Genomic DNA, 22,652 nt, shown 5'->3' with positions numbered 1-22,652 from the left:
TTATTAACCTTGTTAGTAAGTACCCCGGTATGTATTTCGCCCTTTAATTTTGGAGTTGGCAACCCATAATACAATAAATACATAATGTAGTCTAGTTTTGTTTTGTCAACAGACATTTGTCATTATAGTAAATAAACTGAAAAATCAAATACCAGTACCTATACATGCCTCATTTTTTATTGCTTCAATACTAAATGTGATGAATCAACTTCGAAGGTAATTCGGTTCGAATAATTTTTCATCTCACGAAGATAGATAATAATGAATTTCACATTCAATTTAACAATTTCAAGGTTGTGTTAGAGGTAGGCGTAAATTACTTGTAATTTTGATAGATTAATCTGAAATGATGACAAAATTTCTTCATAATACATATATGCAGTGGCACCCACATAGTTTTATTCACATTTCTATTCAAGTTTCTTTGATATATCAAGGTAACTCAAGTTGTTGCTGTTTGAGTGTTAGTGGAAGTCTCTGAACATTTCCCTGGACAAAAATATGAATATGAACATACCATCTAATTCAAAAGAAAATATGCAGCAGCCTTATAATACTGCAATGCAAGATTACACTGGAAATAGATTATATCCTTCATCTAAAAAGGCTGAAAATGCCATTGAGCAATACAGGTAAATTATAGATTTATGAATGCATAACTACAAAATTAATCCATTTACCATTATTTTTTGTTTACTAGTGATTTCCAGAAGAGAAAAGATGTTTTTTCGCAACCAAATGAATTATCTTCTAGTCAAGGTACACTATATTCAGTATCACAGAGAGTGCCAGCTACGAATACTAGTTGTTCAAGCATCTGTAATGGTGATTTAGCTTGTGGTCATGATCCCAAAGGACCTTCTGCTTCAAATGGGTGGGAACATGAAGAAACATCTAACGAGGGACAAAAAGAAATGAGCAATGAAGGACTTTCAGATAAGCACATTTCTGGTAAGTTTTTTTACTTGTGATATTATTAGTCAAAGTTTTAATGGGAATTTACTGTTAGAAGTGGGTTGTGCATTAGAGTGAGCAATTGATTTCTTCAGATGTTGGGAGCCCGATTAAATGTTCTTAGATCAAACCAATATCTTCCAGAAATGCGCTTAATCTGCAGAATTAGTTTCTCTGTAATTTAGTCAAAACAAGGCCTATAAACAATGTTTCCATATAGAATGACAAACCAAAAGTGTAATTGATTCACACAATACCTCTCACAAGTGGAAACTCAAAAATTGATGTTCATAAATGGTTTTCTAAGTCCGCATATGATCTTATTAATGGTGGGTGCAACACATATTATTTTTCATCAAAAACCCAGACTACATATATTGTCTCAAATTATAATATTAATTTCTCCCACATAAGAGGATTTAAATCATTATACAGAACTTCAGAGTACCTGTCAACATTGCTAAATAAAGTGTGATTTGACTAATTGTAATTCAATCCTAAATTTTGAGCCACTGGTAACCTGTATATAATGTCCATGTTATTATTTAAGAACCTGTTAGCTTTGGCAACTCTATTTACATCTTCCTTTTTTTCAAACAGTATAAGATAAACTCTTTTTGTGTAATTGTAAGGAATTTCTCCTTAACATCAGTATATCCGATAACTTCTATTCATGAGAGCTTACCAAGAAGATCGAAGGCAACCAGATAAAATATTCAGAATTGAATAAAAAAAAGTTTGATAGTTTATTTTAAATTAATATCACATTCTTATAAAATTACATATACAAAATTGTATGATTTGACAGATATACTGCATTTATATACATTGGTAAAACTTATTCACAAAGAACTTTTATAATAAATATCAAGATTCAGTACATCCTAGTCATTATATCATTAGTTGTATGGAAAATTCATAAATTATTCTTCATTAAAGGCTGAATGACAAAATCCTCAAACAGTAGTAATATGTTCATTTGAATTTTCCAGTATGGTTGTCATTGTTGAATTGGAGCATGTATTTGGAACAACTTTTTTATTAAAGCTTGGATTTCTCAGTCGGAAAGTACTAATTCTTTTTTTAAAATTTTTGTTGAATCCTTTGTGCCACCAAGCATAAATAATTGGACTCAAAATGCTGCTAACAAATCCTAGCATAGCCAATGGGCTTGCTAAAATTAAACTCAATGACTTACATCTTTTAGAAGTATCATCATCACATACTGACATATAATATAAACTTACTATAATGTATGGGAACCAAGTGAATAAAAAATTTGCAGTAGAAAAAACTACAATTTTAATTGACTTCCATCTTTTGGAACTACTTACAGTTGAGGAGAATTCTTTTTTGAATAACCCCAATAAAATATTATTGGAACTTTTTGAATCCTTTGATTCTACAGCAATCTTCCTTTTATCCATTTGGTATTTCCTGTTATGTACATTGGAAGAAACTTGTTTTCCCACCAGAAGATTATGAATTGAAACCTTCTTCGAGGCTGTATATAGAACTGCAGAGTATAATACTAGAGTTATGGTTAACGGTAGGGTGAATAATATAGCTAAGATAAGTATGAAATTTTCTGGGACAATAACAACAAAACAGCAAGCTTGTGGATCTGGAGGTACTCTCGACCATCCCATTAGAGGAAGAAATCCAATGATCAGACCTAGAATGAATAAATAGATAAATGTGACGTTAGTAATATTTAGATTGTTGGGAAATTATAACTCAGATTTTAGGTGACTGTATAATACTTATAGCAAATGGTTGATCAATTAGACTTTAGTTTGCAAGGATAAACTACTTTCTCCTATTTGAATCAAAATTTTAAAACTCAAGCTACAAATCAAAAACCTGTTCATCACATTTGGAACGCTGTGTCTTTATATGGTATGAAGAACTTTAGAGAGGTTTTTCTCTACTGGAAGATTGAAATGGTAATCATATAAATAAAACTATCAAGATAAAATCGGCTTGTTCAAGTAAAGAAACCCTTATGATTTTCCTTTACTCTATTGAATTATATTTTGGATTGTACTTACTGGAAATCCATACAATAATAACTGAAGACTGTATCACTTTTGAATAGAACCCTGTTTGATGTTGATACCCATAGAAGATATAAAGAAATCTATCTATTCCTATGGTACCTCCTGTGTAAACTGTAACTAGAGTGCCAGAAGCAACAAGTCCTGTGAAATTGAGGAATACTTGAATTTTGAATGATATGAGAAAGGAGGACGAGTTACCTATCTGGGCAGCACATATTTGTTGATTTCTCCAATTCTCTGGAAAAACTTGGCCAAAGATAACTACTACCCCCATTAGTGCATCCGCCAAAGCTATATTACCCAGAAGAAGGTACATTAATTTTGGCTTATTACCTGAAATGCAGAATGAATTTGGTTAATCAATAGATGATTATGTTGAAAATATGTTGTATGGATGTTTTGAAAACCACCAAAAAGGCAGTGGTTTTACAAGAGGTTTGAAACAAAGGAAGTCATTATAACCCATTTTCGTACTGTTGACCGTAATTCTTCAATTTTGATTCTCTTCTTTCTCATCAAATCAATTGTTTGATTGTCTTTTGAGGTTTTGTAGCTTTTTGTCTTAGACATTTTGAATATGTGATTAAATTTCACAATTTGGCGCTCATAAGTGCTCAAACTTTCTTCAGATTAATTTAAAGTCATTTAATTTAGAAAATTACTTCATATGCACATAAACCAAAAAGATCTGCATAAATGAAAACAAATACTGAATAAACATTCAAAACATAAATTTATGTTTCGTATACAATGTATGTTTATTCAGTATTTGTTTTAATTTATGTAGATATTTGCTTATGTGCATATTAAGTAATTTTCTGAATTAAATGATGTTATATTAATCTGATAAACATAAATGAAAACAAATACTGAATAAACCAAGAAAATCTACATAAATGAAAACAAATAGTGAATGAACATACGAAACATAAATTGAATTTATATGTTTTGTATACGAAGTAGGTTTATTCAGTATTTGTATCCATTAATGTAGATATTTGTGTTTATGTACATATGAATTCTGAATTAAATGATTTTAATCAGAATATCAGCAGTAAAATATGAATTTCGATTTTGAAAAAACTATTTTGAAACTTGGGAAAGATTTGCATCCTTGGACGATAAAGCTTTACTACCTAGTTCAGAATATTTCCCTTGCTTTGGAGCGAAATTTGGATATTAATCGTTTAAAAAATAATTTTCTCGGAAAACCAGAGGTGTATCAATAAAATTAAAAGCACCTAAATAATTTCTCATTATGATAGGATCTGAAATGTATAGAGAAGTTTTGGAAACGCAATATACAGACTGTTTTCTCAACCTGCACAATTGACTGCGAAAGTAACGATCAATAAAAAATTAACATTAAATTTTCGAAATGATTTCCGCTTTTTTGAATACATATTTGCGCCCTATTCATTAATTTTCCAATCGAACTTTTAATGAGATTTGAGTTTTGCGTCTGAATATTATTTCATTTGTCCAAAAAATTCATTCAGTTTCGTAAAATGTTTTGGAATAATGCGTTATTTTCAATTCTTTCCTTTGCGAAAAGAGTAATAGTCGACATTTTTAAGCGTCTATCGATATTGGTGGCTCAAAAAGAATAGAAAACTCCACAGTTTGAAGACAAAATAAAGTTTCGAAGATAAAATATGTGGGATTTGATTTGAAATTAAAAAAAAACATATTATATTAACATTCTTTCACTGTTATTTTCAGAAAGGAAAATTGACAAATAATGTGGACTTCATTTTTCTAACTTTAATAGTAGTTTCGCTTTATTCATTGTTAAACATGTTCCATGCAGTTTTCTATACCGACTCGAATAAGTACCATGAAGTCTGCATTTTGTAGCAGTAAAACTGATGAACTTGGGAGACGAAGACAAGAAATTCAGAATATGTAATCTTTTCGCCTATTCGAAATAATCTAGATACTTAGAATATTGTAATATGTAGTAAATCATTACAATTTAAATAAAATTATTGCAATTCATTGATAATGATAAGAAAACTATATCTTCCAACATTATCTGATTTAATCGAGACTTGACTTACTTTTCTTTATGATGAGACTACATGACATCAGAACTGTTAAGTTGGATATGGTAATGATTGCTCCGAATAAGGGTATCAAGATATGGTACAATAAATTAGCATTTCTTTCATCTGTTGGGTTTTTCGGGTAGGCCCCATTGCCGATAGTCACAGTATGATCCGTGGTCAAATCTAGGTCCTCGTGGTGATAGTACGATCTGTTGTCCATAACTGTCACCCCTGGAATGAGAAAGGGACATGCAATAAAGGTATATGATATTGGCATTTAAAAATCACTCAGTGCGCGAGTATTATGTTTCTATTGTCGCTATGGAAGTATGTATTGTCGGAATATTTGAATATTTATGCTAATGCATTAAAATAATGATTGAAACCACTAATGTATCAAGGCGATTTTTTATATTTTATGGAATACAAAACGTAGTGTTTGTTCGGATTTTAAGTTTTACTGGGATTTCTGATGTCACGCAACGTGTGTATATGCGAATTTTGAGTCGAAATAATCTCCAATGATTACATTATATACATAGGTTGGCACCTTGTGGATAAATTTAATTCTGTCTGATTCTCAATAATTTTTAAAAGGAAAACGGAAGAAGAAAAGTATATTTAAACCCTTTATGTTGAATGATATGGAAAGAACACCGCATATTTACTTAGAGAAAGGGGCCCCCTTTCAGAGTGGCTGAATTTTTGATAGTTATAGTCTTAGTCATTCCAAATAAAAAGTTCAATAGGCCACATTTTTTCTTTAGGCTAGTTTTGGCCCCTCTCATTTGTTACTCATTTTTTAACAATACAAAACGTTCTCCTATTCTCTAGTGAGCAGTCATTAATATGAGATTCTATCAGAAATATTGTTCATTGGTTTCATTGCATGTGTTCAATTATGCAGTACAATTATTCGAAAATAGTTACAAAACGCCTTAGCGATCTACAATAAAAAAAGTCTATGAATCCTATTCTACACCTTATTCTACATCACGTTCGAAAAAATATACGGAATGTTTTTTTCAAACGAGAGCTATTTCATTTCGTTTATGCATCCATACTAGCAAAAAAAATTGTTACAATTTTAATTTCTTATGATTACAAAAAAAATAATAATAGAAATTCAAAAGTTCTCCCCGGAAAAATGGTAAGAAATAGGCTACTGAATTCCTGTTTTATCTCTCCCATCTCCCCAAAGAGGACAATAAAAACTTGACAAAACATTTCTCCTCCAAAACACAATGACATGTACGAGGTGCAGACACAGAGCAGAGGGAGAAAGAGCAGGGTGGAATCTCTTGATCAAGGACTAGAACTGATCTAAAAATTGAATTTTATTATCTGCAGTAAACTTTCTCAACTTCATCCTGAATTGTTTATTATTCTGCATGTCGTTTGAGTGAATTTTTCTATAGTCAAATAACACTTCAATTAAACCAACGAATAATTTCAATTTCTAAAGTTTCGTCACCCATTACTATCGTCTTCCTTCACAATTTCTGAAATCGAATAAATCAGATCCGGACCAGGAAAATTTTAGACTTTTTCTATTTTCGTGAATATTGGACACGTAAACAATAAGATTTTTTTTTCGTTGTCGTAACCACAAAAAAATTAAATCATTATAAATTCTAAATCTTCTGCTTGACACCTTTATACAGGGTGATCAATAAACAATCCCAAGTTAAACTCTCTTTAAATGTTTGGTGCGGTAACTACAATAACAATCGTTTGATTTGCCCTTATATATAGGTAGACAGGGAAAATTCATGGAAATTTTCATCACCCTGTATGACCGTGCCAAACAGAGATTTAGAATTTTTATTATGAATTAATTCTTTGTGGTGACGAAAACGGAAAAAAATATAATGTTCGCGTACAGGGTGATCCAATATTCAAGAAAATAGGAAAAATCTGAAATTTTCCTAGTCCGCATCTGATTTACTCGATTTCAGAAATATCGAAGGCACTAGTAAAGGGTGACAAAACTGCAAAATTAGAAATTATTCGGTCGATTAGTTAAAGAGTTATTGATCTGTGAAATTTCACCAATAAGATGAACATCACCCTGTATATCCCAAACGAAGGTACTCAGGCAATTGAAACCTCTTGATACGAGTCCTCCATGATGTCCTTAATTCATGGTATCCGTTTGTCGCATTCTTCCCGGGACACCCTGTATATTGCTATATTCGAAAACTTCGTATGGCATAAGGTCTACACCTTATGCCATACGAAGTTTTCGATCTACATCTCATTCTACATCAAATTCGAAAAAATCTACGAAGTTATATTCGAAATATTCCTTACTGAAAAATATTTCGAATATTACTTTCGCTTTCTTTTAAAAGGAACACTCCTTATATTTTTTCGAATGTGATGTAGAATACGGAATGTTCCTTTCAAACGAAAGCGAAAGTTATTTTCGAAATGTTTCGCACTGAAAAATATTTCCATTATAACTTTCGCTTCCTTTTGAAAGGAACACAAAAAATTGCGCCTTGCTATAAAATTGAAACCCAACGAAAATTCCATTCTCACTGTATCTCATTGCATCTAGGAATTTCCTCCGTACTGTATCCTCTCGGTAAAGAACCGAAAAAAATTTAAACAATTCTACCCTTTCTGGTCTGTGATTAAGATCAGAATTACTCGATCATTTTTGTAAAAGCTAAATAGCTGAATTTTGGATAACTCATCACTACTACCCTCACTACTTATTCCGACGGGCGGACAGTACCGATTTTGTCTTCGAATTCTTCATCATTGAGTTGAGCCCCATCGTTTGAGCCGTTAAGCCGTTTCTCGACTCGAAATTCTAAAATATCAGACATTTTGATATAATTAAAGACTATTGAAATAAGAGCTCAAAAGTTATAGAGACACTTTCAGCACATTCAATCATAGTGTAGAGAAGATTTATAATTTATTGAATGATTTATCTTTGTGTGCTTAATTCTCCTTGATTGAGCAATATCTTATATTTGAATGTTTCGGTTTTTTTTCTTGACCAGAAGTTCATTTTGAAATCTACTTCCGCAATTTTTTCTTTCACGGTCAATTGTTTCGTCATATCATGATTTTCTCAATTGTGTATTACTGGATACTTGATTTCACAATGATTTCAACATGTTTATAGTTATTCAATATCTAAAATTTCACAAGTATTATCAAAATTAAGTCCCACATATAATAAATGCTTTACCTATTTCTAATTCAGTTTCTTGTTAGTATTCCTCCACCTGTGTTCCTTTATTCTTGTCTGGAATGTTCTTCCTGTTTGGCTGATATTTACATATGAACAAGTACCTTTAACTCCTGATTTCTTGTTATTAGATATTTTGTCTTTATTATTTTTTAATATTATTATTTATTATTTCTAATACATTCTTGGTTTTGAATTAAATATTCTGATTTTGATTCGTCTACAGAGGTATTTTGTCCTATGAAGGCTAAATAACTATGTCTATACTGCTAGAATTCTGAAGACAGTCTCTATTTCAACTTTTTAATAGAAAAATGTTATAACTTGGGTTTCAAGGGTATATTTCTGGAATGGTTGACGAGCTATCTCGCGAAGAGAACAGAAAATGTCAAATCATCTAAGTACACTTTAAAATTAGGAGTACCGCAGGGATACGTCTTAAGACCTATGTTGTTCCTTCTTTTATAAATGACCTTCCTGCAAGTCTGAGAAATGAATAATTCAGATTTTGTTTCCCAAAACGGTTAACCACATATCAGGGCATAAAATTGTTCAACCATTTACCTTCCCATATTCGATTTCTGAATCTTAGAGAATTCAAGGCGAGTGTGAAAGCTTTGTTGTTAAGAAGGTGTTATTATACTGTTGGTGGATTTTTAAACTATATATTTGATAATTATGTTAACTTCTTTTTTCTGACTTGTCCCACTTATAATTTCATGTCTTATGAGATTAATGAATGATTTATTTATTTTCATCTAAATGTTTAGTTTTTTGATCTATTTTAATAAGTAGTGCTAGAATGGATTTTTAAATAGATCCTTCACCACCTGAACTTATCCTAACACTCTATAAGTGCATCATCATTCAATATCAATATGCACTCACCCGAACTTCATCGATTCCAATTACCATGTGGGGATTCCGAGATAACTAGACACTTTTTATATCACTATAAAGTTAATAAATGTGCAGTAGTCGTTGCATCTGACAATATTGTTTGTTCTATTCAAAATTCGATGAAGACGACATGATATCACATTTGCGGTAACGTTTCTCCGATAAAAAATAAATGTCGAAATGATGTGCTCTGAGTTTTTATTATTCCTAGTATTATAGCATTTGTTGATAGAGGAAACATGGGCGTGACGGAGAGAAAAGATATAGGTGAGAGAATCGGATGATTCACATGATGGGTTCGTTTTCAAATTTTGGAAATTCATTCTCCAAAACTATAAGATCCAGGCAAAGACGAAAGTTTCGGTATTTCTCAAATTTTTGTAGCTAAAGTAAACTCTTCCCTAAATAAGAATAAGTCATGGAAAAACACATTTTGTCATAAAAATTCGACGTTATTTACCAACATATTCACCTTCAAGAGATATACATCTCTAACTCTAACGCTCCTTCAACTTTTAAATAACTTTTATGAAAATAAATTCGTCTTTGCTTTCGAAATAAGATTCAAACTCGGCAATCACTTCTTTATTAGAACCAAATTTCTTTCCCTGAGGCCCTTTTTAACCGTTGTTGTCTATAAAGCATAGTCTGAATAACATTTATCAGAAAAACAGTGTTTTATCAATATACGAAACTTTTTTTATTATCTTTCAAATAACAATAAATGTAGCGTAACTCAACTTTTCTTTCCTGAACGATTCAAATATCATCAGAAGTAATAAACCAAAATCATTTAGTATTACGTATTCGTCCTCCTACTGCTACATATTATCAATGTCGAAGGCAAAAATCAAGGAATCAAATTTTGAAAAATTGATATTACCAATAATTGACTGAAATTCAAAACATTTATAGTCCGCGACTGTCCTAAGTACAATATTTTTCCCCGCAATGTTGGAGTTACAGGGTGTCCCAAGTTCGAGAACCGACATATTTGAATTCGGAAAATTAGGATAATGATATTATTTGACATTCTCTCCTAAGCTAAGAAATTTTTGCGACCAAAAAAAAATTAAGAGTGAAAAGTAGGAGAATAAGAAATTGTCGTGCATCTTGGGAATTCAAGAAATATCATCATAGGTTGTTTCATATATTGTGTCGAAAATTGTTGAAAAATCCGAACATAATTTTTGTTTTTACATTGAAACTTTTTTATTGATTGCTTTGGAATCTGCGTGGAAAAATAACGATAGCATTTTGAATGATTATACTCCTAAATTAATTTTTATGGTATTTAAGGTTTTCTTAAGGCATTTTGTATGCAGTGTAAATGTTATGTAGTTCATCAAATCTTTTTCAAAAAAATATTCCGTAACTATAGAGTTCATAAAGAGGGTAGTTGATTAAGAAGAGAAAAAATTTGTGGAAAAGAATTACATAAAACATACAACAACATAAAATTAGTTTCCTCAAATTTTTTTCTCTTCTTCATCAACTACCCTTTTTATGAATTCTATAGTTACGGAATATTCTTTTGAAACAGATTTGATGAATTTGACTACATAAAACATAATCACGAAAATAATTTTGAGGTTATTGAAGTTAGGGGCATAATCATTTTAGAACACTAATCATTATTTTTCTTCGCAGAATCCAATAAAAATAATGTTATGGCCCAATTCTCAACACAATATTTGGAACAATTTATAATGATATTTCCTGAATTCAGAAGTTGCATAATATTATCAATTATTCTGCTTCGAAATTATGAAGACGGATATCAAGAATGAGTCAAATGAACAATATTCTGACTATACATATTTAAATTTTTTTAATTTATTTATCGATATTTGGGAACTATTCTGATCAATTCAACAGTTGAAACAGAAACTAATTCAGAATTTAATAATCAATCATATTAAAATTGGAAAATTTTTTCACAAAAATGATAACATAACCGGATGTACTCAGTTCTCAAAAATATTTCAGCCTTGTAAAGAATGTCCAATATTATTATTATCTCAATTTCAAGATTTCAAATAGGCCCATTTCTTCCGAAACATCTTATAGGCACTCGAATTTAGGACTCTTTGTATATATGCACATACTAATGAAATTTTATATTTATTCATTACAAAATAAATGAATGAAATGTTGAACTATTCATTGAATGAGATGAGCATTCAAATATTGTCGTTTCACTGAAAATATGAATTATTTTTGATATTGCAATATTTTATTCTCAGATTGTATTGGCTTACGTGAACCAAAAAAATTACAAATCTTCAATGGTCTTTCCCTAAGAAACTTGTTTTTTATGAAGCATAGTGAAAATTCTACCTTATATAGAATTACATATACTAGTTCAAAAAACCGTTTCACACAATCATAATATCGACTTCTCTTCGCATAGTACGCCTATGGCTATTGGTAATAAAGTATAGATGTGTGAACTTACATGACTGTTGGTTACCGCCTTGAACTATAGGAATTCCATAAGGTATCTGTGAAGTATTCATTCCTTATCTGATAGGTACATTGTCCAATAGGGTTCAGATCATGTTTTATCTATTAGATCATCGTTACATACTCATAAAATGCGGAAAAATTCATACGTCAGATATCGGGTTTTCCGATTTTAAAAAATAAAATGAGTTTCGTACAAATATTGAAAATTTTAAGATCTAAAATAATTATATTCCATGTAGTTCGGGAAAGATATTTTTTCATTCCATCGAATTTTTCAATAAACGTTTTGGAATGTATGAAATTTTAATCTTTTCATTTCCATTCGTTATCAGTTAAAATGTTAATTTGATGCAGCAACAGTGTGATGAAGAAATATTTGTTTCGATAGAATTGGAAGATTCAGAGATTGTTAGCCATGGTCTAGTCGGTTTTTCACCTGACGTTTCGTTCACTACTGCGGTAAGCATCTTCAGAAATTTCTAGGTCGTGGATTGTAACGGTGGATTTCTCAGATATTCTTTTATAATATTTGTGAGATCAAAAAAATTGTGAAAATTTAAAATTATCATAATTGATTTACTATTTTTAATAACAAACATTTGCTTATCGTCCAAACAAAAACTACAATAAATACAATAATTTAGGAATAAAATATTGTATTCATCTTACAATTTCCGGAGTGAAGAATAAAAAAAAAATTCCAATTTAACCATAGGTCTACTGCATGAAATTCATTCAAAATTATATAATTTTTTCATACGAAATAATTATGAGAGAAAATAATAATAGGATCTTCAAAAAATATAAACAAATTTGAAAGAAATATATCTTGTTGGATCTTTCATGAAACATTATTTTCGAACTGGTTGTTTAGTAGAGATGTGGTTACATATATTATTGATTACCTTCGAATGCTTCATACTCACCCATTGTTCAATACCAGTAATTCCCAATAAATCACATACAAATGAAGAGGAATTAAATCAACAGTCACTAACATTACTCTCGTCAGCATTCCATCTTGTTACTTGCTGCTGCCGAGATTTAAAAATCCAGACCCCAGTCCATTCTAACTGGTGGCATCTCACTGATTAAAGATAATTAAGCAGTCCATAAAAACAATTACTCCTCGGCGTGAAACGAACGAGTGAATTCCAGACAAAAGATCTCATTGTACGTCTTAATACCTGCTAAAAAAAAATTCCACAAATTTTCGATCTTTGTGACCTTCGCGATTTAAGAAAAAAATCATTGGTTTAATGGGAGTACGTGTTGGGTGGAACTGAGCAGAATTACTTCCGTATTTCTCGAAATTGTCACAGGTGATTTGACTTGGTGCCAATTGAGGTGGAAATAAGTATTTGATCTAACCAGATATGGGATCATTGTAAACATTGATTAGAGTAGCTTCTTTGTTATAAAGGGTTTCCCAATAAGAGGTTTCATTTTGATATTGAAAGAAAACGAGTATATTTTGAGAGAAATCAATGGATGTTCAAAGTTGGGAGATATTGGTTTTAGGACCAAAAAAAAAATCTAACAAGTCTTACACCATTCTTTCCCAAAGTGTTGGCCTTTAATTGTCTTTCTCCAGGTGTCAGAATAATAAAAACTTTTCTTCTACAGATTTTTTGTTTGTTCCTGAGACAAATATCTTGCAACTTCAAGTATAACTTGGAACGAGATTTTTCTATCCATACCTCAAATGGATGTTTATTTCATTCTAAAGAGTCATTAACGATGGAAAATGATATCTGCCAAAAGGCCGCCGGTTACGGTTACATTAGAATATACTTTTCATGATATTTTCCATGACCAATTCGCACATGTGCTGATGTATGTCCTATAATAATAATAATAAAGTTTATTTGCTTTCATCTATGTCCTCGATAACTTCAGGAATTCTATCTTTAATGTCTTGAATCGATTGTGGACCATTGGCATAGAACTTACCTTTCACGTGACCCCAAAAGGAAAAGTCTGGAGGTGTTAAATCATAAGATCACGGTGGCCAATTGTGATCACCTCCTCAAGAAATAACACGATCAGGAAACGTTTCTTGCGAAATTGCTATTGTTTTGTTGCTTGTGTGGCACGTAGCGCCGTCTTGTTGAAAATAAACCTCGTCTAATGCCTAATTCCCAAGATCGACGAACAATCGACAAACCGTCAATATTCTCAGTTTTTTGAACAACTCACACTGTATGGATTCTTCACATCACTAACTTGTCCCAACAGCTCAAATTTTGTCACGACTTCCACTATTGTCTCCAAGAAGGTGCTTCATGACTACCCAAAATTGCTTTAGTTTTTTGAACTACGGCTGCAAAATTGTCAGAAGACAACAGATTCAACAGTGACAGGTGCCCAGATAGTGAGCTTTCACAATTGAAACATCTTATTGGAAAACCAAGTAAAAAGAATAATCATTTCAAGCTCCATGCGAAAATTCGTATAGCGTCAGAAAACCCATATCAAATTCAAGCAGGATATTGAAAAAAAGTTGAAAGTCTGTAGCTTTTGAGCGCAGTTTCATTCATGTGTCAACTGACACCTTGGAGACCAAATAACTGTAAAAAATTATCAGGTCTCCAAGAGTGCAATTGGGGCATGAATGAATGATCCCTCAAAAGATCCTGACTTAGGTCGGCGTTTCCTTCATTTTTTCACCACCCGGCTGTTTTCGAAGATACGAGTATAACTTGTTTTTTCCATCAACTTCATCCAAATATAATTTTTCTTATATTTTTATTTGCATATTGTTCCAGATTATTCGATTTGAGAATTCTTGATTTTCAAAGGTGTGAATGCAAGGAGTGATGCTGATGTCGCTGTGTCTCTTTCAAAAATAACAATTTTTTCATAAGTTGTTTCAATGTCCCACGTTGTAACTCTATTATTTGCCATATATATCAATATTCTCAAAAAGATTTCTCAGATGTACCTATTTATAGATTAAAACTTTGATCTTCATATCATACTGATTACAATAACATCTTCAAATACTCTCCTATCAATATCTCAAACGAATTAATTATCTGAACAATAGCATTTTCGTAGAGCATCCTCTTTTTTTTTTGATCTAGCTGAACCGTTATTTTTGCCTAAGCCCCCACAACAAAATTAAGATAAAAATGAAGAAATATTCGAGGCCACAGTCCTTAACATGTTTAATGGATTCGGACCTTACTTGATGAAAATTGATTATAAATAAAATAAAGAACTTTACTTATTTTACTTAACATGTTTGAGGCAAGTACTGATAAAATTCATTATTGATCATACATTTGGTATATTTGAAAGTGCAAACATTTCTGAAAATACTTCTGAAATGAGTAAAGTTGGTGAGAATAGCAATTTTCAGTTAAAACAATTATAATAATCCTTTGGTAATTAGGCAGAAACATACTGTGTCGATGCAGAGCAGACATGCAGTACACATGAAAATAAGATGTACTGGTTTCCTTATAAGCGAACATACTAGCACAACTTGACGTTGGTTGAGGGCGACCGTCGGCTACCGATCTGGAAAATACTGATTTTCGTTGATTCGTCGTCATTCGAAGCATGCACATGAAATTCATGAGAAATCTGTCAGCATACTCTGTTTTCCGTAATACACTGCTCAACAATTGATAGGGATCACTTACTTGTTCTAAATTTATTTCTGAAATATTCGCTCCAAGATTATAAATTTAGTCAGATATCAGAGTATTTTCAGTTGATAATATGGTTCACTTGAGAAAAGAATGAAAAAATGGAAAGTTGGAGAGAAAGAAAGACTTTATCAGGAACACTCAAAATTCTGTGTTTGAATAACAAGAAAATTTTATGATGAAACCACAAGAAGGCTGAAGTTTCGGTTAAGCTAGTACCTAGTTGGTCCCCCACGAGCTCGTCTCAAGCATTCTACCCTACGAGGCATACTTTCGATCAAACGATTTATAAAATTTTGGGGCAAATTCGTCCAAATATCCCGTGAAGCGTTAGAAAGGTCCTCCAGGTTATTGATCGGTTGTTCTAAGGTTGACAATTGTCTAGACATCTCAGACCAGACATGTTCGATGCAATTCATGTCTGGAGAGCGAGCTGGCCAGTCCATCTTATCAATAGCATTAGTTTCTAGCGCTTCATTAATCAGACGACTACGGTTTGGACGGGCATTATCGTCAATTAAAATGAAATTCTCGCCCACGGCAGCCGCAAACGGAATAATTATGGGTTCAATAATCATATCGTGATATCTCTGGCTGGTCATGGTGGTGTTCTGCAGAACAACCAACTCTGTGCGTTGGTTCAAACAAATGCCTCCCCATACACATATAGAAACTCCGCCAAAAGCTGTTGTGGGTACCATAAACTGTTCTGCATACCTTCTACCTCTTTCCCTCCAACCAAGAATACGTCCATCGGAGTTGACCAAACGAAATCTAGACTCATCCGTAAATAAACATTGGCTCCAATCTTCAAGTGTCCAATTGCGGTGCTCCTCAGCCCATTGCCGTCCATGAACCCGGTGTTCCCTATTCAAACGGGGATGTTGTACCCTCCTACGTGCTCTCAAACCACGAACATGTAGTCGTCGTCTTACAGTCTGGTTCGAAATTAGAACTCCTGTTGCAATTCTCAGTGATCTATTGAGTCGCGACGCCGGGTAAGTGGGATTTCTCCTAGCATTGAGCATCAAAAGACGATCTTGGGCAGCTGTTGTACGGCGCTGCCGACCTCCCCCATGAACATAAGCTACTGAGTCGTTTTGGATGAACCTATTCCAAGCCCGACTAGCGAAACATTCAACCGCCGGGACACTTCTCGCTGGGACAAACCTTCCTGTATCCACCGTATGATTTGGTCCAGTTGCACAGGAGCCAAACGTCTTCTCGGCATGACTGATAAGCTGATATTGTTCTCATTTCTTCAATTATTGTCACCTTATGTGTTTGAACGAGAGAAAAAAACAGATTTAATAACAAATACCACATTGCTTTTCACTCCACCTGTAACATAATCGATTTTGTGAACAAGAGCCGATGAAGTGAGGAAGACTTTGATATAATCAACTCAAAACATCTTACTTTTTCCTTAGAGAACATATAATGTACAGATATTCACGAGATAACTTGAAAAAAATACAAATGAAGAGAAGTTCATAAGTGATCCCTAGCAATTGTATGAAATTCACCACATTCCTCCATATTCCTTATTCCGAAATATTTTGTGTACTGTTGTTTTTTGTGACTCCTCATCAAACTCATCAGAAGAACTACCATAAATTATGATATATTGCGTGTAAGGAGAACACATTGTAAATGGTTCTAAATGATAAGAGTCCAAAAGTGCTCTGGGGAGAAGCATTTATGCATAGGGCGATATCAAGCATTGTAGGGTATGTTTGAACATAATAATACCAATTACGTGATTGCTACAATTATTGTTATTTTCCATTCAGTACATTACTGAAGATAATCCTATGAATAGTTGCCTCATAAACATGAATTTCCAGAAACAAGCACATCCGCATCTGTTCCAAGCCTAACAGTGAACTGTACGGCAGCAAGTTGCAATAATGTAGTCAACGAAATTCTCCAGGGACCCGTAATACCTACTTGCGTTTACCTTCACAATAGGTCTGCCATTATGATGGAAATCGAGGATACTCCCACAGCCAATGTTGATATGATATGCCAAGCAATAGTCAATTGTGATGAGCTTGGCTTGAATAAACACATTGCCTGCCAAGTTTTCACCTTGTGGATGATGAGCCCTCTGCTTGGTGAGTATTTTCACGGAATGACACATATCATTTTTATTTTCTAGTATAAAGATATTCAGTAACATACAATATACTTAACATATCATATATTCATATGATCATGTCCTTGCAAAATTTTACAATAGAGGCAAAATAGTTCAAGAGATGTTTTTTCAGCATATGGTGTTTATCATATTTTTTTATTTTCATATTTTTCTTTAACAGGCTTAGCATTCAATTCATATCGTTATAAGTTTGTTCAAGATCTCTATTGCTTACATTTTCAGAGGTACAGTTGAAAAGAATGCAGAAACCTTATGAGATAAGGAAGACATGGCGTTCGTTGGTGGAACATTACAGCCATGCTTCTTATAATAAGCAAGAGAGAGATGAACCAAAACTCATGTTTCAGAGGAATGTTTTCTTTCCTCTTAGTTTGGAAGAAAAAATCAAGTGAGTATGCAACTTTCTCTTTCTAAAAATTCGAAAAATGCACTGACTTGACGTCAGGAGATTTTGAACCTTTTTGTCTTGTTTCTCGGTTTGTTATATTTAGCACTCTCTTCAATTGATTTCGACTCTTTATATGATTATCTTCTAGCTTGTATATGAGTTGACACTGTTGCAACTTCAACTTGACCAATTTGTCCAGCCTCATGTATTGATAACTTTTATATATAGATCTTCAGTTGGATATTCATATGGAAAGTGGTGTAGTCTTTTTATTACTTTGTTTTGTAGTCTCTGCAGTCTATTCAGATTGAATTTTGTCGTGTTTGACTATATTACCGATAAATAGCTGAGTACTGAATGGAACTCTCAATATTCTCAATTTATTTGTGTTGATATTCTGAAGTTGTTGATTCACATAAAAATGAACTGTTGCTCGATGAATAGAAACTCAGGATACCATAGCTATAACACAAGTCACTCAGAAATGCTTAATGCTCCCATTCACAAAAACAAAGAAATTTAAATAACCTGTATTCTATTAGAACGTCTAGAATTGAAGGCGACTTGCTTGAGAGCTCGCACCACTCGCGCAATTTTTCGCTCTAAATTGCGCTCTCTTCTGGGTAGTGCGAAATTTCATTCAAAGCGGATATATTTCGCTGAAGTAACTGCAGATTGAGACAGCTCAATGTCGAAACCGATTGATTTCCTAAAATTCCTAGCCGACTCTCCACCAAAATGGAGGCAACTCGAAAAAGCCCGGGTTTGGGGATATGTCTTCTTCTTTTTCAACTTCTTAACACATGGTGGAATAATATAATAATTAGGATCGTAATTTGCCATTTTTCTATTTCAGTATCGTAATGAGTTCATTACAGTTCTGAAAACAGTGCTGTAATGAACTCATTACAGCATCGTTTTCAGTTATATTTTTCGTTTCGTGGTTATCTATACTGACTTCCAATCCTATCAAATTTCAATAAACGTCAATAGTTGACAATACAATATAATTTGGATACAGTGAAATGAAATAATTTGCAACATTATTCGCAATATATCTTAATTCTGGTAGTGTTAAATCGATTTCGTCAGACATAATTCACGAATTTAATGCGTAAATGTAAATTATTTCAAAATCGAAACGTACAATTCATATTCAAATTCCGTAATCTGTCAATTTTCGTAACAGTCACACCAACTGCCAAGATATAATACAAAAGTCACTAGGATATATAATCTGAATTTTTCATTGAATTTCTTCAATATTCCACAAAACTTGACCGAAATAGAGAAAATATCGTCTAATACTCGTTGCAGTAGGCAATTTCAACACTCATGCGTTCGAAAACTCGCTCCTTCGTTGCTCGTTTTCGAATTTCGCATTCGTGTTGTAATAGGAGCCCATTCTGCAACTTGTGTTAGAATATACTATTATAGTTCAAGGTACAACCAAGTACAATAATTTAGACCTATAATTTAAAATAAATAAATGAAACATTGTTCAAAATTTGCTGTTTTTCTTCTAGGGATCCAAAGATCCTAGAACTGCTCTACGAAGAAGCGAAGAACAATATAATAAATGCGAGGTACCCTTGCGAAGTTGCGCATTATATAATGTTAGGAGGGGTACAAGCACACATCGAACTGGGTCCTTACAATCCTCAAATACATTCCACTCACTACTTTAGGGAGGAACAACACAAATATCTACCAATTCACGTGAGAAAGAGCGCCACCTGGGCGTGGTTGCCTATGAGCTACAAAAATTCACCTGAGGTCAGACTGTTGGAGCACTATAAACGTGTCCCGTCTTCGGCTACCAACAGAAAACTGATGAAGAAATATCTTGAATTCTGTTGGACTTTACCATTCTATGGGTATGTTGTAGTAGTTCAAAGGATAATTTAGTTGTCTTAATGGCGTTGTTTTCAGGGCTGCGTTTTTCGAGGGTCAGATCGAGCAACCTGTTCGCACTCTTACATCTCTCATCACATATCATGACCTACCGGTGCTTGTGGCAATCAATGCTTCTAGTGTCTACGTTATCGACGATATTGAATGTGTAAGTGGTAACGCTACTAACAAAGATGTCTTTGAAAACTATTATATAATGGTAGTACAAAAAAGGAGGGACTTTATATTCTCATAGAAAATACAAGATACTAAAAGATTTTCACGCTACTAACAAAGATGTCTTTGAAAAGTATTATATAATGGTAGTACAAAAAGGGCGGGACTTTATATTCTCATAGAAAATACAAGATTTTCTGAGGTTTCATCCCCAATCCCGTCGAGATCTCATGGGTAACGAAGTTTCAACTCAATGCTCTTCACCCATATTTTCTAATTTTTCAGCTTAATCATACTTACTATGGATTCTGTTGATATGTCATTCCGAAATTAAGTTTTTTCTATATCCATGTCAAATATCCATTCAAAGTTTGGGGGAAATATAAAAAGAAATATGCGCCCTAACCTAATCGACAATAATGACATCATAATAAATTTATTATCGTATTTCATATAGATCTAAATGAAGTTCTGAAGTCTATTAGGGCGCAGTTCCTCATTTCTTAGATCAGTCGAAAATATAAATTAAAAATTGAATTAAAAGAAATCTGATATTTGATATCTACTCTTGAAATTTTTTATCCACAATATTCTTCCAACATTACTTATTGGTCTACTCCAGGGTAATATTGATATTTTTTATAGACTGTTCTTGTTGGCCTTCGATATGAGGATCTCAGTTGGGAATTTGCTAGACCTTCCAGAGAAGATGAACCGAATTGCTTGCCCTGTCTTTTTCTACAATTCATGGTCGTTGAGAATGGAACCAGAGTATCGAAAATACTGCAAGTGTTTTCCAGACAAGCTCGCCTGATGGACGGTTTAATAACTCAATTTGTCAATCGAATAAAACAAAAAGCTACAGATGAAACAGATAACAAAGCTTCACCAGAATATCAAGCAAATACTGAAAATGGTGAGTAGTATCCATTTTCAATTTTCTATATCTTAATCATTATGTTGGTACTATTAATGAATGATTACTGTTTAGTGGTTATCTTGTGCCCATCAGAGTTGTTCTTACCGCTGCACCATCTACAACACACCTTATAATTTTGACTGAATCTCAGAGATGGCTTCAAGGAAGTTTTATCCTCACACCTACAAGTTGTTGGTACTATTACTGAATTAATTTGATTATGGGAATGTGCAGACACATTGTCACTGAAGAGAATCTACTTTCGATTTTGACATACTCTTGGTATAACACCGATCATTACGATATAGTAACTAACAATAAACATTCTCCTTCTGTCTTTTTGTAACTTTTTGTTATATTAGTTATCAACTTAGAATTCTAGATATCCATCATAAACTAAAATGCAAGAACTAAGCAAGACTTAACACTTTGTTTTGTTTCAGAAACTCGACCCATTGTGAACTATCCAAATTCAACACAAACTATTTCTAGTTTATCCAACAAACTAGGAAGACTTACTTTAGCAACATTTGATGAAAATGGACATTGTATTGGGCATATGGGTTCATGGTCTTACAATTATTGATAAATTAAGATACATCTACGAACAGGAATCAGTAGATGTGTAGTGTAGACTGATTGAGATAGGAATATTAATAAGTCTACACATCTAAAACTACCTACTCTAATCTAAACATGACATGGGGATTTGAGGTTATTATATCGTTAATATGAAATGTATACTTTTTGCATTTATATCATTTCAGTACTACAGTTATTGTTTTTTGTTGTTCTTGTTATTTCTACACTACTACTATTTAATTCTACTATACATATATAATCCTAGTTCTTAAGTAATGATGGATTGAATCTCTCATGGAATATAACACATCTAGTCTTTGTACCTGTCTAATTTTACGATTTTTTGTTGATTTAAATTATTATTGTTTTAACTTGATCAACTGATGTAACATAATAACCTATATTGTTCGATCACAATTTTTTGGAATCCGTGTTTGAACTAAAATTTTATATTTAATAGATTTTTTATTGAATATCGCATGTAGATTTTGAATTTTTTTTATAACGGAATAACTACTTTGCTATATCTTACATGATAATGAATTGTGCGAGTGGGCATTTATTTGTGCACTAATGATATTTCGGTTAGTTGCCGAGTTAATCGAATTAGAATAGAAGGAATAAATTCGCTCACATAATCCTCAATCATATGAGACACAATTTCATATACTATACAGCAAGTTTTATAAAAATATTCAATTTTATGAGTTCATGCCATTCCAATAATTGCATTTTTATATTGTACTTATTTGTTATCTCTAATAATTTTTGTGATAAATCTTATCTAAAACCAAAGATTTTTAACATGTTTTGTTGATTATGTTTTAATAAATATCTGTTTTACATTATAATTTCATTAATTTTCCTTCTTCCAAGAGTGATTCAATTTTGGATGATTATTCAGATATTTCACCATTCCTGTGTATCTGTAAAAAATTTAAATTAGTACAATCTTATATTTCAATAAATTAGGCAAATTCAATTGGTCAGACATTCATCGAAAAGCATTTCATAATTTGATTAAATTTTCTTTATTAATTGGTTATTTGAATGCTAATTATTTAACTAAAAAACAGTTATTTCAGATTCAAAATAAATCTCAAATAGTGCAGGTAGGTGAGGTAGACTCTCAAGATTATTATTATGAGATACAATAAGAGTTGAGGTACCTAATACACCTATAAACTGAATATAATATATGAAAGTAATAAAAAAAAACTAAATTAAGAGTTGAGAC

General features: G+C 32.4%; 3 protein-coding genes across 8 annotated transcripts in view; 1 reads left to right on the top strand and 2 right to left on the bottom strand.

Annotated features, from left to right (window-relative positions):
• Positions 1-103: 103 nt before the first annotated feature.
• On the top strand, positions 104-22,266 carry LOC123675548 (putative FERM domain-containing protein FRMD8P1). Of its 3 annotated transcripts, none has more exons than XM_045610934.1 (9): positions 104-216; positions 438-632; positions 701-951; positions 17,143-17,412; positions 17,679-17,844; positions 19,371-19,721; positions 19,777-19,906; positions 20,560-20,830; positions 21,277-22,266. In XM_045610934.1, exons 2-9 carry the CDS (start codon positions 502-504, stop codon positions 21,417-21,419), a joined length of 1,713 nt encoding a protein of 570 aa, XP_045466890.1. In that variant the 5' UTR covers positions 104-216; positions 438-501; the 3' UTR covers positions 21,420-22,266. The 3 variants fall into 3 exon arrangements, with proteins under 3 accessions (XP_045466890.1, XP_045466882.1, XP_045466874.1); XM_045610926.1 differs by having other exon boundaries at positions 116-216; positions 306-632; XM_045610918.1 differs by having other exon boundaries at positions 116-632.
• Positions 1,688-13,100, bottom strand: LOC123675578 (5-hydroxytryptamine receptor 7-like). 3 transcript variants are annotated; one of them, XM_045610966.1, is made up of 5 exons: positions 12,566-13,100; positions 5,075-5,293; positions 3,213-3,347; positions 3,006-3,155; positions 1,688-2,629 (listed from the first exon to the last, which is right to left on the bottom strand). In XM_045610966.1, the coding sequence occupies exons 1-5, from the start codon at positions 12,567-12,569 to the stop codon at positions 1,911-1,913; spliced, it is 1,227 nt and encodes a 408-aa protein (XP_045466922.1). In that variant the 5' UTR covers positions 12,570-13,100; the 3' UTR covers positions 1,688-1,910. The 3 variants fall into 3 exon arrangements, with proteins under 3 accessions (XP_045466922.1, XP_045466914.1, XP_045466931.1); XM_045610958.1 differs by lacking the exon at positions 12,566-13,100 and adding an exon at positions 11,629-11,730; XM_045610975.1 differs by lacking the exon at positions 12,566-13,100 and adding an exon at positions 9,159-9,403.
• The window catches only part of LOC123675530 (dynein regulatory complex subunit 7), a 242,344-nt gene continuing 241,915 nt past the window's right edge, over positions 22,224-22,652 (bottom strand). For both annotated transcript variants that reach the window (XM_045610900.1, XM_045610907.1), the window contains one exon: positions 22,224-22,341. In XM_045610900.1, the coding sequence (XP_045466856.1) occupies positions 22,272-22,341 (70 nt within the window). In that variant the 3' untranslated portion in view covers positions 22,224-22,271. The remainder of the gene's footprint in view (positions 22,342-22,652) is intronic.

The sequence above is a fragment of the Harmonia axyridis genome, chromosome 1 (genome assembly GCF_914767665.1).
Source record: "Harmonia axyridis chromosome 1, icHarAxyr1.1, whole genome shotgun sequence".
Classification (NCBI taxonomy): Eukaryota; Metazoa; Arthropoda; class Insecta; order Coleoptera; family Coccinellidae; genus Harmonia; species Harmonia axyridis.
Note: the sequence above shows the minus strand (reverse complement) of the source record. Positions and strands in the feature narration are given on the sequence as shown.